Below are 16,644 nucleotides of genomic sequence, written 5' to 3'. Positions count from 1 at the left end.
TTTGTGACACAGCATTACCAGGATAACAGGGTCTTCTACAGTACCCTATAAATGCCAGTTATTGGTATACATTCTTTAAATTTTAACAATGAGAATATATATATATTCTAATATATTATACATATTATAATATATTGTACAGTATTTTTTATTTATTCTGGTAGCATCTCTAAAATCTAATGATTATGCTGTCTTAGTAAAATGGTGGTTGTAGGTTCTCCTCCAAATCCATTACTGAATAGCTAGCTAGGTTGCCAGTAGTAGACATGATTTCCCTCTTATTGAGTAGGTATTAAGTCTAATTAGAGAGCTGTTACTAAAGTGAACCAAACAAGTCAGAGAAAGAAGCAGTAAGCAATGTCCCTCCATGGCTTTTGCTTCAGTTTCTACTTGAGTTCAGTTCTAACTTCCTTCAATGATAGTTTGTAATCTTCACTATGAAATAAATCCTTTCTTCTTCAAGAAAAAACAAGATTATAAAATATTCATCTATGTAACAAATGTCCCATAGAAGATATGTTGGCAAGATTATGCTTACTTGAAGAAAGTTAAGCAGGATAGTTTAAATGCAATCATGGCTTTCTTTCTGACTCCAACAAGCAATTGTCTCTTGCCTTTCATCATCACCTGTGTCATTTGCTCTCCACGGCAAAGAGAAATTATGAAAAGCCAAGACCATAGAAAGCATGCCAAAGAATCAGCAGACAATCCTCGTGTACAGTGAGGATCACTAAAGTATCTTTTCAAATATTCTTTCATAAGTTATTTCATTAAAAATACATACAACATATACTTTTTATGTTTTGTATATGAGTACACTGCAGCTGTCTTCAGACACACCAGAAGAGAGCATCAAATCCCATTACAAATGGTTGTGGACCACCATGTGGTTGCTGGGAATTGAACTCAGGACCTCTGGAAAAGCAGTCAGTGCTCTTAACCTCTGAGCCCACAATGTAAACTTTTGAAAAGCAAAGATCGTCAAGCACAGAAACAAAAAGTTGTACTAATATAGATTGTGTTTATTGAAATGAAAAATAAATCTTTGTGGGATTTGTTTGCCAGATATTTTTGAAATAAGCAATACAACATCAATTTCCTACTTGCCTCTCTCTCCATAACTCCAGGCACATAGTAGTCACTCAAAATAACAACATGTTAAGAGAAAAATAACTGACACAGTGCATGGTTTCAAAATCGTTTACTGTTTGGTCAAATAATATTTTTTAAATGTCAGTCATAGAGTGAGAATGCACATAAACATATATGTTCAAGTTTATCAAATTTTCATTGTTATTACATGAAAATGTGTTTTTGACTTATAGGAAAACATAATTCCTGAGATAACTTGGCTGCTGTTAATAATTCTCATCACTGTCAAATCATCTTTTTTTAAGCTATTTGGGAGTGTGGATTGAGATGAGGGTGTTCAATTCGGACTGATTGTCTACAACCTGCTCAAAAACTCAGCGAGCTCTCTGTTTGACAAAAGGTAGAAAAATAAGCACAATCTGCTCTGGTTTTCCATCCAAAGGTATACCATATGGGAACAAAGCATGCTGCACATAAAAGAAGATGTTTCTGACTGACTGTCAATCACCCCTAATGAACACATGCTTCCTCTGCCATCAGTCGCTGACACAGCCCAGCCCAGCTGTTATTTTGCATTTATTGAAATTCTCCCTGCTAAATAATTATGCTCATCTTTAAAAAGTAAATTGATCAAAATTATATTCAATTTCTCTCTCCCACCCAACATATTCTCCACCATTACAAAGCAATCCCAGAGTGTGTGGCAAGACTGAGTTCTGACCAGTCTTATATACTGCTTGGCCATTTCTGTTGGCTGAAACCACAACATAAATCATAGCAAAGCAATTCTGGTCTTCTGCAGAGTGTGTTCAAGTTTATAATTCAGGGACCAAGCCCTAAGCCCAAGCTTCACTAGGCTAGCAAGACTTTCATCTTTTCCTAATTCATGTTACTTTGGAATAGCTTTCAAAACAATCCTACAGGTCGCCAACTGAGACATAAAGCTGAGAAAACACTGTGTACAATCTTTCTAGGTTTCATTAAGGCACTGGGATCATTCCTGAACGCACTGGAGCTGTTTCTTCCACATTTGATGTGTCTGCCTTTAAAAGCAGTGGAACACATTAATTGGAAGAAAACCACTCTGAAAACACCTAAGTTTTTTTTTTTTTTAACCCAACCAAGTTCTAAAGCCTTACACGACCCAGATTGTGTTTTTCTCTGGATCTGTAGATCTGCTTGTGAATGCATGTGTTTGCTTCATGATAATTTTATAATATGCATAAAATATTTTTAAAAAACAGGTATTTACCAAAGGCCCCATACACCAGCCACTTCCAACTGAAACCAAAAACCTTTTAAGGAAAATTTTTATCAACAAATTTCACCTATTCTACATATCTGAAACCAGTCATTAGATTCCTTAGCCTCTAGTTGAAAATAAAAAAAAAAATCTTTTTTAACTAAATAGGATACACTTTAAAAAAAATTCCTTTGGAGATGTTTCTGTGATGTTGTTGTTTATTAAATGCCTTTCCGAGTTGAGCTACTCCACTTCCATCTACTGCAATTCAATGTCCCCTGCGTACAAGGTGATGAGCAGAATGGCAGTGAATCCGGTTAACATCCCTGCGTTCTGGATCATGAAGAAGGTGAAATCCGTTTGTCTTCCAGTGACTTTTTCTCTCAGCATGTCGTTCATCTCTGGAAACTAGAAGACACATTATTAAATAGCTGTCGCCATCTTGTGGTCAAGCCTGAAATGCTCGTCTGGGGTGTCTGCACAAGAGATGAGCGTTTCTTTCTTTTGAGACTGGGAGGAAACAATGTTTTGGTTCAGGTAGGGTAATAAAGAATTCTAGTATTTTGTGGCATCCACAGTAAAATTGAAAGGTCACGTGAGCCACACAGCCAGATGAGATGTACCTGGCCTAATGCCTTCTCCCCTCAACTCTCTTCCCATATATAGTTGTCTACACCTCAAATTTTAAGGAACTCAACCCTGTAGGTTTCACCCTCAGGCACACATTTCTGTTGACGTGTTTTCTACACTATAGTATATTCTACTTTTGACTTTGATACTCTAACACATCATTTTTTTTCTTTTTTTTTCTTTCTTTTTTTCTTTCTTTTTTTTAAGATTTTGTTTCCTTTTTTATTGGATATTTTATTTATTTACAATAGAGATGTCATCCCCTCTCCCCATTTCCCCTCCCTAGAACTCCCTATCCTATACCCCCTCTTCTTTTATGCTTTTATGCCATTTTGATTACATGCATGTCTTAAGGTCAGTTCTAGGTTGAGGGTCTAGCAATACAATAGATGCAAATAATCAAGGAACAAGCAATACAATAAACACAAATAGTCAAAAAAAAAAAAAAAAAAAAAAAAAAGCAAGGCATTAGACCCAATTACGTGAACACTCCCATGAAACCGTTTCTAAAGGCTTATCAGGATGGCCAAAGTATCTGAGCCTACATCCCTGTCCTAGCCCTAGGTCATTTTCATGTCTGAAGCCTACTTCCTTGTTCTAGCCTAAAATTTAAATTCTTATCTGAAATTACTTCTTTGTTCTAGTCTAAGCTTTAGATTCCTGCCTGAGATTACTTCTTTGTTGTAGCCTAAGATTTAGATTCCTACCTGAAATTACTTCTTTGTTCTAGACTAATGTCAGATTCCTGCCTGAAGCCTACTTCCTTGTCCTTGGCCAATGTCATAGGCCTGCCAAGCAGCCCATTTCCTTGTTCTTGGCCCATGTCAGCTTCTTGCCAAGCAGCCCCAAAGGCTCTCCGCCTCTCCCCCCTTTTTTAATTTCATTAACAAGACTGAACCTGTCTTAGGTCATTCTGACAAGAATGCCTTCCTTACCCATCATGGAATATTCATTATCAAAAGCAATGCACTTATGTCTTAGGTTGGTAAGGCTCTGTGCAGAATCTTACCAGTCCTTGGCTTGCCAGCCTGTTAAATTAATAACTCTGTCTGGGGGTCCATTATCAACTTCAAGTCAAACACATCATTTTCTAGAAAACTGTTCATGGTTTTTTTCTCTATACACATACACATACATCCTACAGACATAAATAACACTGACCCAAATAAATATTTATTGTCCAATTTTAATTTCTACTTAATTTAATGCAATATTTTTAGCTTAACTTCAAAAGCTTCCACTGTGAATCACTTTGAATAAAAAAGTTATTTCCTCTACTGAGTTATTTATTCTTCTAAATGTGACAGCCTTATGCAAGAGACAAGGTCAGGCCTACAAGAACCTACTATAATAGAAAACAAGTTTAATTCATCGTATAGTAAAAAAGAGACCTTAGAAAATATTACCCTACTTGTAAAAAGTGTTCACTTCATCATCCACCACCCATAAGATCAATCAGTCAGCAAAGAATCAAAGACAGCCATTCCAAGTTACTGTTAGCACAAGTCACTCACAAAATGAGATACACTGGGATGGGAAAGGACTGGATTATTAGCCAGGCCTTGAAGAAGGTGGAAAGCTGAAAGCTGCCCTCCAACTGGTAATCCAGATGTTCATTCGTAAAAACCAAATTAACCCAAAATAAAATACTTGAATTTCTTACCATATCTGCCAGGGAAATGTAGAGGAACATGCCTCCAGCGAGTGCAAATATAATATTTGGAGCAAAATTGTTGCCCACCAAAATGCCAAAAGCTAGCCCAACGTAGCAGGAACATGCGGAGAGGAAGTTGAACAGCAAGGCTTGCCGAGTGCTCATCCCTGCATTGAGCAAGATCACAAAGTCCCCTAGAAGAAGAGAGCAGCAAGTGAGTTATGCTTCCTTCTGTTTGGGAATGAGAATAATACTAATACTAATACCAATAATAGGAAGAAGAAGGAGGAGGAGTAGGAAGAGGACGAGGAGGAGGACGAGGAGGACGAGGAGGACGATGACAACGACAACAACAACAATTTTCAACAACAGGTCATTCAATTCAGAATATGAACAGTCTTTTCCCAGTCCCAGATCCAATCACTCCTTGCCCTGTGACTTGAGGCACTAACCTAACTCATGAGGAAACTCCTCACATAAGATCGCTATGGACGTACTGAGTCCCTGAAGAAGAGACAAAGTACAAGATGCCCCGATCGCCAAGCCATCGATGAAATTGTGGAGAGCATCACAGAGCGTGATCATCCAGGCAATTGTTCCTATTTCTGACAGTTTGGGCCCCTTCAAACAGGTACATGAACTTGACTCTGCTTTTCCATCCTATAAAAACAAAAGGGAAAAAACTCAAACAACATGAATCTAATATTGCTTAAACATTCAAGAAATCCAGAGAACTAAGACATGGGTTATATCCCAGGGGAGACAAATTGTTCCAACTAAAAGTCACTGGTAGTGTATGAGGAACCCTAACAATACATCACAGAGGGAAAAAAAAGCTTACAGCAGGGACAGGCAAAGCGAACCACTTGACACACCTTGAATGAGCCACTTAGCAGACATTTTAAATTGGTGGCCTTTTAAATCAATCCTTTGACTTGCATGAACAAATTCTTACAAGTGCCTTCCTAAGATGTGACAGATATTAACCTCGGAATTTGATATATTTGCACATCTAAAAGTTATTCAAAGACTAAATTGAAAGTCATCTTCATATTACAATTTAAATACAACATCAATTATTAAAACATGATGACATCAGGAAATGATCATTCCACTTCCCATGTCACTGTGTGACCATTAGCAGATTATTCTGTCAGTTTCTAAAGAGTCTTTACAATGGACTGCTCATCCCTCAACAACTTGCCAAGTTCACTGCATTCTGGTTACTGTTCTGGGTGCTCTAGATCCTTGTGAATCTTAGATATTCTACAAAGTGTGATGGGCACAGGCTTATCTTAACACCAACTCATGCTTACTTCATTTTAAAATAACAATAAAAAGAGAAAAATTCTGCGGCAGGATTTTCAAGTGAGAATTTTTGTGAGAATTTTGAGTCCCATAAAATCTACAAGTTTTAAAGACCCTGATAATAAATTCCTGCTAAAGTACTTTGCAGAAGAAGATAGTACAATGTAAACTTGACCGTAAGTAGAAAGCAGTTTGCACCTAACTAGAGAACATTTTGTTCCTAATTCTTCTCCCCGCCTCTATCTAAGTGTCCAGTCGGAGTATCTGTTGAGCACCTGCAATTTCTCAAATACTATGCAGACTGTATGGGAAGAATCTGCATTGAAGAAACGAAGAAGAAATTTTATGACTGAGTTATTTTAAGCTGTGTAATATATTCCCAACAGAGAGTGGCTTCTTTCAGAGTGTCTGTCTGAGAGCATTAACGTTTTACTCTAACGTTGCTTCTTTGCTCAAGACACTGTGGCATCCTACTTTCACAACTGAATATAGGTCTTGCAGTACATCCTTTGACTGTCTACATGGAGGAAATTTGAATCTTTGGAGGAATATTTTTTGTTTAAACACATAGACAAAAGTCATCCAGAACAAATAAAGTATTTTACTCTACAATAGTGTTTCTTGACCTTCCTAACGCTGCAACCCTTTAATACAGTTCCTCATGTTCCTGACCGTAAAATTATTTAGTTGCTAGTTCATAACTCTACATCTTGCTACTGTTGTGAATTGTAATGTAAATATGTGTGTTTTCCAGTGGTCTTAAGTGACCCCTGTGAAAAGGTCATCTAATGTCCCCCAAAGGGGTCATGACCCACAGATTGAGAACTACTTCATTCTTGCTGTGGCTGTTATGAAGTTGAGACCACAAAGTAAAATGGCTTGAGTAGGTCTTAGGCCCTGCTTTAAGAACCTTAGCATGTAATTTATCTCAAAAAAAAAAAATCTGAGATTAAAAAAAATTACTATCATTACTGTAGAGCGGAGGAAATTAATACAGAAAAGTTAGTGAATTTACCCAGAGGTAAAAACCAAGCTCGTGGGCTCCTTTGGCAACAGTGGTCACTGACTGCTGGCTAATGAGGTAGGGGAGTCTCTTCTGTGGTGAATCCTGAAAGCACTTCCTATTGAGAATTCTTCCTGAACTCTCCCTCAGTCCCCAAAATCTTCTCAACACTAGAAGCAACAATAAAACAAGCTTCTAATCTTCACTTTAAAATCTCTGTGTCATCTGCACAAAGAGAATGCCATCTTCTCTTTAGACTATGTCTCTTTATTTCACGCCTGTATTTTAAATGCATGATATAATGAGTAATGATGAGCTTTGGTGAAAGTACCCCTGAGTCAGGAAGCAGTGACTACTGATCAATTGTTAAAACAAGGGGGGGGGGGGGGAAGCCACAGGGAAAGTGACCTGGGTGTGGTATAACACAGTTACACTTAATAAGACAGATTTGAATTACAGAAACTTCTTCACTTTCCCACCCGGCTTACCTAGCCACTCACAGGCTTATCATTTCTTTATTTACTTGTGATGGTTTAGGGAGAGATCTGCAAGGTCAAGTCTCAAAAACCTATGTGCAAAGTGAATCTGCAAACACCTTCGATTCAACAAGAGAAATGACATCGATCTATCAGGCATTACCCTCTTACCTGCAAGCACAGACCTCACTGGCTTGGTTTATTGCACAGTCTTTGAGGTCTGTGTGCTCGGGTCTCAAATTATACCATTGAGAAAGTTAGGAGCTATATATTTTTAATTACTTTGGGACAAACCAAAGTCACCCAGGAGGCAAACAGTTGCAGTTCTTTCATAATTCACCCAGAATAAATCACTGAGCAGAGAGCACTGAAAAAGCTAACCACACTAGTGGATTTTCCTCTCCTGATCTTCATTTTTAAACTTTTGCTTTAATGCTGCAGTTGCGAACCTGCTGCTATCGCTTGCTTGTTTCCTTGTCTGGTTTTATTCTTCATGATGATACTGCAATCCTCCGCCATGATGAGGCTAAGCCCTAGTTTTAAAAGACTAGCCCAGGATCTACAACTGGTATCAGGGTGAGGATGGGGGTTCTGACCATATTCACCCTTTGGGCTTCAGTAAGACTCCTTTTTTTCTCCTAAACCTCCTATTTAATTTTTAATTGAAAACAGATTCTTCTTTCATACAATACATCCTGACCAGAGTTTCCCTTCCCTCTACTCCTCCCAGACACTCCCTAGCTCCTCTCTCTCCCAAGTAAACTCTCCCTCCCTTTCCCTTAAGAAAGAAACAGACCTCCAAGAAACAACCACCAGTCGTGACAAAACAAGATACAGTAAGACAAGACAAAAGCCCTCATACCAAGATTGGCCAAGGCAATCTAATAGGAGAAAAAGAGTCCCAAGACCTGGCAAAAGAGACAGAGACACACCTGCTCCCACTGTTCGGATTCCACCCTCCCCCCCCCCCCAAAATACCAAGCTACACAACTGTAACATGTGCAGAGGACCATGCAGGCCCTGTGCTTGTAGCTTCAGTCTTTGTGAGCCCCTATGAGCCCTGCTTAGCTAATTCAGTGGGCTGTGTTCTCCTGGTGTCCTTGGCCCCTCTGCTTAATGCCTATTATTTGATTGATTAATGCAAATGAAATCAGACAAAATGTAGAGTAATGTGAATGAGAGTGGGAAGAATATCACTCCCTGAAATTACGAATGCAGATGGGAGACTAAGTAGACACAGGACACAAGCTGAGGAGGAGGAAGCAAGAGTAGGAAGAAGTTGTCCTAATAGTGTAAAATGGTTCCCTGGGAGAACAGCTTCAGTAACACACAGGAAGTTGAAAAGGGAAAAGAGGCATGGCGAGGTAAGGAGAGGAGGGAGAAGGACAGGAGAGAGAAGAACACAAATAAGGAGGAAAGGGGGACAAGGAGGAGGAAGACAGAAGGTGACAGATAAAAGGGGAAGGGAAGAGACTAAGTGGGCAGCAGGAAAGAGGAAGGGGATGAGCAGAGGCTGAGAGGTCATGGCTGTCCTCCAGAAGAATACTGATCACATAAAAATGACTCTCCCCTCCATGCAACACTTGGAATATTCTGATTTTTTTCACATGTAAACATGTCCAAAACATGTGTGGCTAGTGGACACCTTTCTGTAAAGTCCTTAATATTCTAAGAATAAATATATCTGGAAAAATTTATATATATATATATATATATATATATATATATATATATATATATGTGTGTGTGTGTGTGTGTGTGTGTGTGTGTGTGTGTGTGTGTGTGTACATAATACACACAATAATATTTTTCATCATAGTGCTCTTTGGAAGAAAATGCTACGGGTCCCATTTGTAAAGAAAAAGTTTTTTATATTTTCTAGATATTCTACATATCTTTATGATCATTTTATATACATAAAAAGAAAACTGGAGCCATGGTTGGGGGTAGGGACATTGCGGGGTGGGGGATACCAAACAGGTATGGTAGATTTGTGAAGACTTGAAAGACCCTACCGCTAACTAGAAGAGTTTCTGCAGCAGACTACCTGCCAGGCTTGCTCTGCAAGAAGGGAAGGGTGACTGTCCCACCAGAGCAAGCCTTGTTGTTTGTTTCATGGTTCCAGATAGTGTACAACCTCCCTGTGCACTGGCTCATGAGGTTCCATCAGTCAGAATCTGCAAGTAGGTTCTTATGGTTATTGTCTGTACACTTTACTGGTGAGAAGGCAAAGACAAACAACCACTTGAAGGAAAGGTTAAATTTTGTACTCCTATGCTGCAAAATAATTTGCAGAGGAAGCCCTGGTACAAAGTCAAAAAGGAGCGTGGCAACCTACAGAAAATTACATTTGTAGCAAAAGGGTATAGATGTCAAGAAATGAAAACTATGCAAATAAAGGTAAAAAAAAATGTGTCCGTGAATGGGAATTAATATAAGTAGTAACAATAAAATAGAGTTGAAAGACATAAACTTTAAACAAAGGGTGATTTAAGGAAAGCAGTTTAAGCTGGGTGTTGTTGTGCACATCTCTAATTCCAGCAATCAGAAGTGCAGAGGCGGGCACATCTCTGTGAGATCAAGGCCAGCCTGGTCTACATAACGAGTTCTAGGCAAGCTAGGGTGACAAACTGAAACCCTGTCTCAAAAAGTTAAAAAAAAAAAAAAAAAACTGAAAAAAATGGGAAGGATCTAAGAGAATGAATTTGGCCTGCTCTATTCATTCTTCTCCCCAAGGTGGCCACTGAATACATCTCCTTTCTCTGCATGGATCACTTGCCTGTTTACTTAGCCTCTTGACAACAAGTGACCAAGTCAACTTGTCAGGGCTACCAAGGACTAGACCTCATACCTCCAACTCTAGTGAAGATCTGATCTCGTAAATTAACATGAACCAGAACGTTACAGAGTCTGGGAGGAAAAGTGAAAAGAAACATTCTCATAAACATCCACAGTACTTCACAGTTTATAAAGCAGATCTGAGCTAGCATCTGCACCCTCCCTTGGTCACTACAACATCCTCAAGAGTAAAACAGGACACATTCCAGTATTTTCATTTTGGAGACTCGGAAAATGACCTAAATGATCTGAAAATAGAAGCAAGATACTCAAAATCACACAGGAGTTACTGGGTCAGACTACTTAATAATTCATTGAGTACAGTATCTACTCCACAACAGGAAGTTGTAAATATAAATAAAAGAATCCTCATTTCATTGGAATTCATAGCCTAGAAAGGAACATTCAGAATTAACACTACAAACATGCAATAAATAGCTCAGAAATGACTCTCGATTCCTCTTCTCTAGCCTGCCCTCCTCCTCTCTCTGATTACGACTCCTGAAATGTTTGTTTTTTGTTTTGGTTTGATTTTTGTTTGTTTGATTGGTTGGTTGGTTGGTTTTGTATTTCCACTTGAGACTCGCCAATGTGGAATCCCTACAGAAGGGAAGACAGGAGATGTCAGGGTTTTTTCTTCAAGTTTCTTTGTGCACTACGCCCACTTCAAAATGTCTGTATCCCTCAAATGAAGACAAACAACTCTTCTCTCAGGGTCCAGCAGGCCTCTCTGATGTTTACTAACTTGATTGTGCCACTATTTCCTACTGGAAATCATTGTAGCTGGAAGTAACATAGAAAATCAGATTTCCCACCCCCCCAAAAAAGGAAATGTTAATTTGTTTTTTCATAGGATTTTTCAAAGTTGAGAGGAAATGGAAGGAGAGTTACAGATCAGGTACATTACGTTTCCAAGGAAAGACAAGAATACAGCCTCTGCAATGTTCAGGCTATGGTAGGTCCTGCGTCTTGGTCCTGATGACCTGGCAGAACCAGTGAAATCTGAAGAGAGGATGTCATTCAGAGATGCTACAAAGGACCTTCTGGCAAACTCTGGTCTAGCAATCGTGCATAGACTCCTAGGATTTTAGAGTATAACAATATCCTCTTTAACATTAGATGTTGGTCGGTGAGTACTCACAGAAACTCATCTCTGGCCATAGAAAACCCAGTAGATGAAGGATCATGTGTAACTGGCTATGATCTGATCCAGCAAAGTGTAAAATCTGATATTTACAACATCATTCCATTTTTAAACGGTGCACCTAAAAAGAGGTCCACGCAGGTCTTGAAGATGCAGGCGAGCAACAGTCACAGGTGATTCAGTCTTGTGACATCTCACCCTAATTATCTCTTTTCCCTCAAAATACAAGAAAGTTTCAAAGGGAGTTCCCAACAGCCAGTTCACTGTGGTAGATCTGTAAGTGTGTCAGCACCACCCAGTCTTGCAAGTTTATTCACAGTTGACCTAAGACACAGTGAGAAAAGGAAATGCTCCAAGTCAGGACTTTGGACGGAATGTCTGGTTTTCTACTCCCTCCAGACGAATGGCCCCAAGGTATTATGCTACATTAAACAAGGTATAACTTTTAAAAGATAAAACTGGAAAATTGGTATCGAAGATGTCTGTAATGAAATGTTGAGGGTGGGGCTCTTTAGCAAGCCCACTGAACCAGGCTGATTCTCTTTGCCTAAATCTCATAAAGGAGATCACAGAAAACAGCCTCTGTAATAAAGTAAACAAAATCTGATTACAACTGTCACCTTGGGTCCTTCAATAGCCACCTTGATATTTGCTTAATGACCCGACATAGAAAATGGCAAGATAGTAGAGAAAGAGGTCATTCATGGCTTCAACACCCTCTTCCTCTACAGAGGTGATCTGTCTTTCCAGAGATCAAGAAAGGCCCAACCTATGGATATTCAAAATGACACAGATCTCACCTGCCCAAGAACAGCATGGCCCAGCTGGCTGTGAATGGCCAGGACAACGACCCTAGCCTCCTCTCATTGTGAGAGAGTACTCACTCATTAGACTGAAAGATAGACCCGTTTGATACATGCCTTCTTTGCTGCCAACACAAGTGCAAGTAGTATCCTTTAGAAATTTATATAGCACACCACGGTCATCTACAAAAATGGCCTCCACACTATTTTTCAGCAAAAGAAGAAACACAATTCATTCATAGAATGTGTAGAATTGGGTCACTTAGTTCCCATAGAAGCATCCAGATGTAATTGTGGGTGAAAAGTTCAGCTAGAGTGTAAGCCAAGGGACCAGCAAAGTTAGCATGCTGTCTATAGACTATGTATAAATGCCTTATGCCAACAGATAGATATATATACATATATATAATGTTGTTTGTATATATAAATGTGTGTGTGTGTGTGGTTAACTCTACCACAGAGAATTCACATCTTCACAAATGGCTGTAGGTAAGCTACAGAGTCCAGTTTTCCTAAGACCCCCCCCCACGGGGTTCACATAACTGACTGTAGGGGTCACAAAAATTTGGCAAGAGTGAATGATTTCTGTACATCCTATGACTCGATATCAATTCAAAATCAAATGAGAAATTAATCATAGGTGTTTTTACAGTGTTCCCCACTTTGATCACATGACAACCTTGATTCTGAACTCCTGAGTTCTCGGTACCACACATGCTATCACACCATGATATTTGGTCATGCCAATGAACAATATTTCTGCTTTTGTAGAAAGATTATTAGTCTAATTATGGAAAACAAAGAATTTTGATATTTTTCTACCATCATTCCTCAGTACATTTTGGTTTGTGTTATGTTTAAGTGTTTGATTTGGAAATTGCCATTTGAATTGCTGATTGCATTTTTCAGAATAAATTGTTTCATAAATTTTATTTCAAAAGCAATCCCCAAAATCTAAAATAGCATTAAATGTGTTTCTAACATTTTTTACAAACATATTTATATTAAGTAATGTATTTGACATTTGCAATCATAAAATCAAAATATTAATCAACTCTGATAAATGTTGAAGATGATCTATGCCCTACAGTATCAAACACTCAGCTAAGATTGGATACTTAATGCAAAAATAAGACACACATCCGTCTCATTTACAGACTTGCTTTTGTATTTAATGAGTAGTGAAATTATACCTGTCCAAAGATGTCTGAAAATATTTTTATAAATCATTATCAATAAATGCTTTGTTTGCATACTTATCTTATATACCTGTATTTCTAGAGTCATATAAAAAAATTTCCCATTCAAAAAGAGTCACAGGAAACAGCCCTTGTGATAAGATGCACACCTTCAACTCTGGCTATAGGTGAGAGGAGCAGCTAGTTTTAAATTAAAATTAAAAGAATTCTTATTACTCATTGAACTTGGTGATTTCAAAAGACCTGCTGCTCAAAGAATTTATGATTCCACCAGGAAATGTCATTTTCTACTCTTTGAAAGAAAAGTAAGCCCCTAGCAATATGATGTTCTTAATGGAAGGAGGCCAGCAGGTAGATGAAGTCAGTACACTATTTCAAGGAAGAATTAATGTCCTGATAAGGAATGAGGCAGCAATCATCCTTAGAAAGCAAGAAATTTGGTAAGACTGTTCTTAACACTTCTTTCCCAGCAGTCCTTGCTCAAGGGAAAAACAGTCCAATAAAAACAAGACCACCAAGAATTCAATTCTTTAAAAAATGAAAGTTTGGGATGCCAAAACTGGAAATGGCCCCTGCCAGGTGAGGTGATGGCAGACAGTATGGTAAACAAGGATGTACATTAGAAAGGAAAGCTATAGCTGTCATCCTACAGTGATATCCCGCTAGAGTTATGGGCGCTTAAAATTAAGGCTGCTCATTTGCCTCTTTTCTGCTCGCTCCTTCCCCACCTTATGTGAAGAACACTGGTGGCCATCAGCAGAGCAGTTAAAGGCTACGATGATCTTTACATGACGTCATGCAGAGAGAGAGAGGGAGTTGGAGGCATTCTGTCCAGTCACTGTGTTTTTCACCCACATAGAGAATAAGAATATAAGCTCACAGAAGGAAAGATGCTAGAGACTCACAGGTTTCGTTCACTTGCCCAGTCAGATACTTACTCTGCATGTCCGTCTCACCCCAGCCCTGTGCCCCATGACTCGTGTACGGTTGTCATGCCTCTAGCTTCCACTTGGCTCCGTACAAGGAGCTCACACATACCATTAGAGGGAAAGGTGAGACAAGGTGAGAATGCTTTTCCCCTGGCTCCCTCCTTGAGAAGCAATATAGCTTAGCTATGTCCCTAATTAACAGTCACTGCTTCACTTACAGTGGACTCTTGAGGCTGGAGCCTCTGACTTCCAAGACCTTCTTACTCCTCTGTAGACTACACGCTGTAGACTGTAATCTGTTAGCTCCTCTAGTTCAGCCTCCTGTCTGTCTCTGCACCTCCCTATGCAGATCATTTCCTCCATCCTCAAGTTCCGTGAATTGTCTCTCTCCCTCCTGTTTCTTACTTATCTTCATTTAAATGCTTCACCTCTTTCTGGAAAGGGAGGTCTAATTCCATGCCCGACATAGAGCTCACAGATAGCATACGCACCATTACGCAAATTTAAATGAAAAAAAGAAAATAAAATCATGTTAAATAGACACAAAAGACTATAAAGTATTAAAGGCATTCTAAAATGTAAAATATTCATAAGTTTTATTGTTATGACTAGGGTTTTTAGCGATTTCAATGTTTGTATTTTACAGCTAAGGGGTTATTCCTTGGCTCACTGTCACCAAAGGGAAACTTCACGTGAGACAGGAGAAATTAATTCTGGTATTAACACGTATAGCCAACTAGATTTCAAATGTATTAAGTTGACAGGCATTTGGTTTCAGGAAAATCTCAAAGCTACTTCTACAATTCTGTTCAGTAATGATAATAACTATTAATGAGAAAATAACTATTAATAACTATTAATAACTATTAATGAGAGACTTAAAATTGTTTTCTTTGTCTCCAGTCTTTCTGTGGAATATGAGTCGAGTTGTTTGGGGGTCTTAGCTTAAATAATCAAGTAGAAGTAGAAAGAATTATCACTTGTGTTCCACTTGGGACCACAACACTTTACTACTTTGTAAAAAAAAAAAAACAAAACAAAACAAAACAAAAAAAACAAATTTAAGAAAAACTTTAAAGGTTTTCAAGAAATCAGTTACTATTTACCCATAGAATTTAAACAAAATACTAATTAAATATGTACAGTCATCCTGATAGACTATTTGCAGCTCTCTGATAGGCTGCCGCCTGCTGTTGCATAAGCCAATGATGTTGATCTTCTGGTACATTCAGGAAGTGTGGTAGCACATCCTATAAACCTGTACAAGGTATTCTCTGCCCTATGCAACTCTCATGGCACTGAAGACTCTTAAGAGGACTTTCAAGAGATACCAGAGATTGGTTATGTTTTAATATAAGCTGGAGAAATCGGCTGCTAGTATCTTGAAAAGTAGCATTTCGAAAAGACAGAAATACCTTTCTTCATTGCTCAGCAGGAAGGTTTCATGGGTTATCAGGTGGAAGGGACCTGGTCCTGTTACTGCTTGTTGTATGCACAGCATTTACCACGTACTATGTCAAGAACTAAAATATAAAGGATCCCATGCAGTGCAAAAAAAAAAAAAAAAAAAAAAAAAAAAAAAAAAAAAAAAAGATTGATTGATTAATTGATTGATTGATTGGATGACCCTGGGGAAAAAAAAGTAGAAGTTCTTTCTGCTGGCAGCGGAGATTAGCCTTCTTAGAGCATGGAGCTTGGGCATAGTAGTAAGAGGCAAAGAATGATGGGTGAGAGAGAGGCTGAGAGCCAGTAGTAACTGCAGCCATTGTGACAGAACAAACCATTACAACCACAGTGGGGTGTTAGGAAACAGGCAGGCTACCTGAGGCGAAGAAGTGAGCAACACAGAGGCAGAATACAAAATCTGTGAGAGATGTCCAGAAGGGAGTCTGTATCCAGGAAAACAGGAAATATCTGTATCTTAAGTGGAAGGTGTAAGGCGTAGGAGCCACCATGCCATTCTAAAGATGCACTGGACACCATGAGAAAAGAGATTTCTACACAGTGAGAAATTTAAGGTGAAAGATGCACTATCTACTACCAGAGCACACAGGACAGAACATTGGTAAGAACAGCTCATAGGGCGCTATACTTCCTCCGATCCTAGGACCACTGAACAGCCATTGGCTCCTCACAGCAATCTTAGGCACACACTATTCCCACTTTACAAATGAGGATGCCAAACAATGGGGAGTAATGCTGAGGTGGAGTAATATGACATACACCTAGAAAGGAAATGAGACAGGATCTGAATGCTGTACCAGGCAAGCTAAGTCTTATTTCTAGGGAATGTGGAGTCTTATTACCTGGCTTCACTTCTTTCCA

General features: G+C 38.8%; 1 protein-coding gene across 3 annotated transcripts in view; it reads right to left on the bottom strand.

Annotated features, from left to right (window-relative positions):
* Nucleotides 1-1,001: 1,001 nt before the first annotated feature.
* The window catches only part of Slc39a8 (solute carrier family 39 member 8), a 60,542-nt gene continuing 44,899 nt past the window's right edge, over nucleotides 1,002-16,644 (bottom strand). The window contains exons 7-9 of one of the 3 annotated variants that reach the window (XM_034501349.2): nucleotides 5,072-5,279; nucleotides 4,629-4,813; nucleotides 1,002-2,743 (exon numbers count right to left, since the gene is read on the bottom strand). In XM_034501349.2, the coding sequence (XP_034357240.1) occupies nucleotides 2,594-2,743; nucleotides 4,629-4,813; nucleotides 5,072-5,279 (543 nt within the window). In that variant the 3' untranslated portion in view covers nucleotides 1,002-2,593. The remainder of the gene's footprint in view (nucleotides 2,744-4,628; nucleotides 4,814-5,071; nucleotides 5,280-16,644) is intronic. The other 2 variants (XM_034501350.2, XM_034501347.2) reach the window with 2 other exon arrangements.

The sequence above is a fragment of the Arvicanthis niloticus genome, chromosome 4, assembly GCF_011762505.2.
Source record: "Arvicanthis niloticus isolate mArvNil1 chromosome 4, mArvNil1.pat.X, whole genome shotgun sequence".
Taxonomy (NCBI): Eukaryota; Metazoa; Chordata; class Mammalia; order Rodentia; family Muridae; genus Arvicanthis; species Arvicanthis niloticus.
This window is presented reverse-complemented; position numbering and strand designations above follow the sequence as displayed.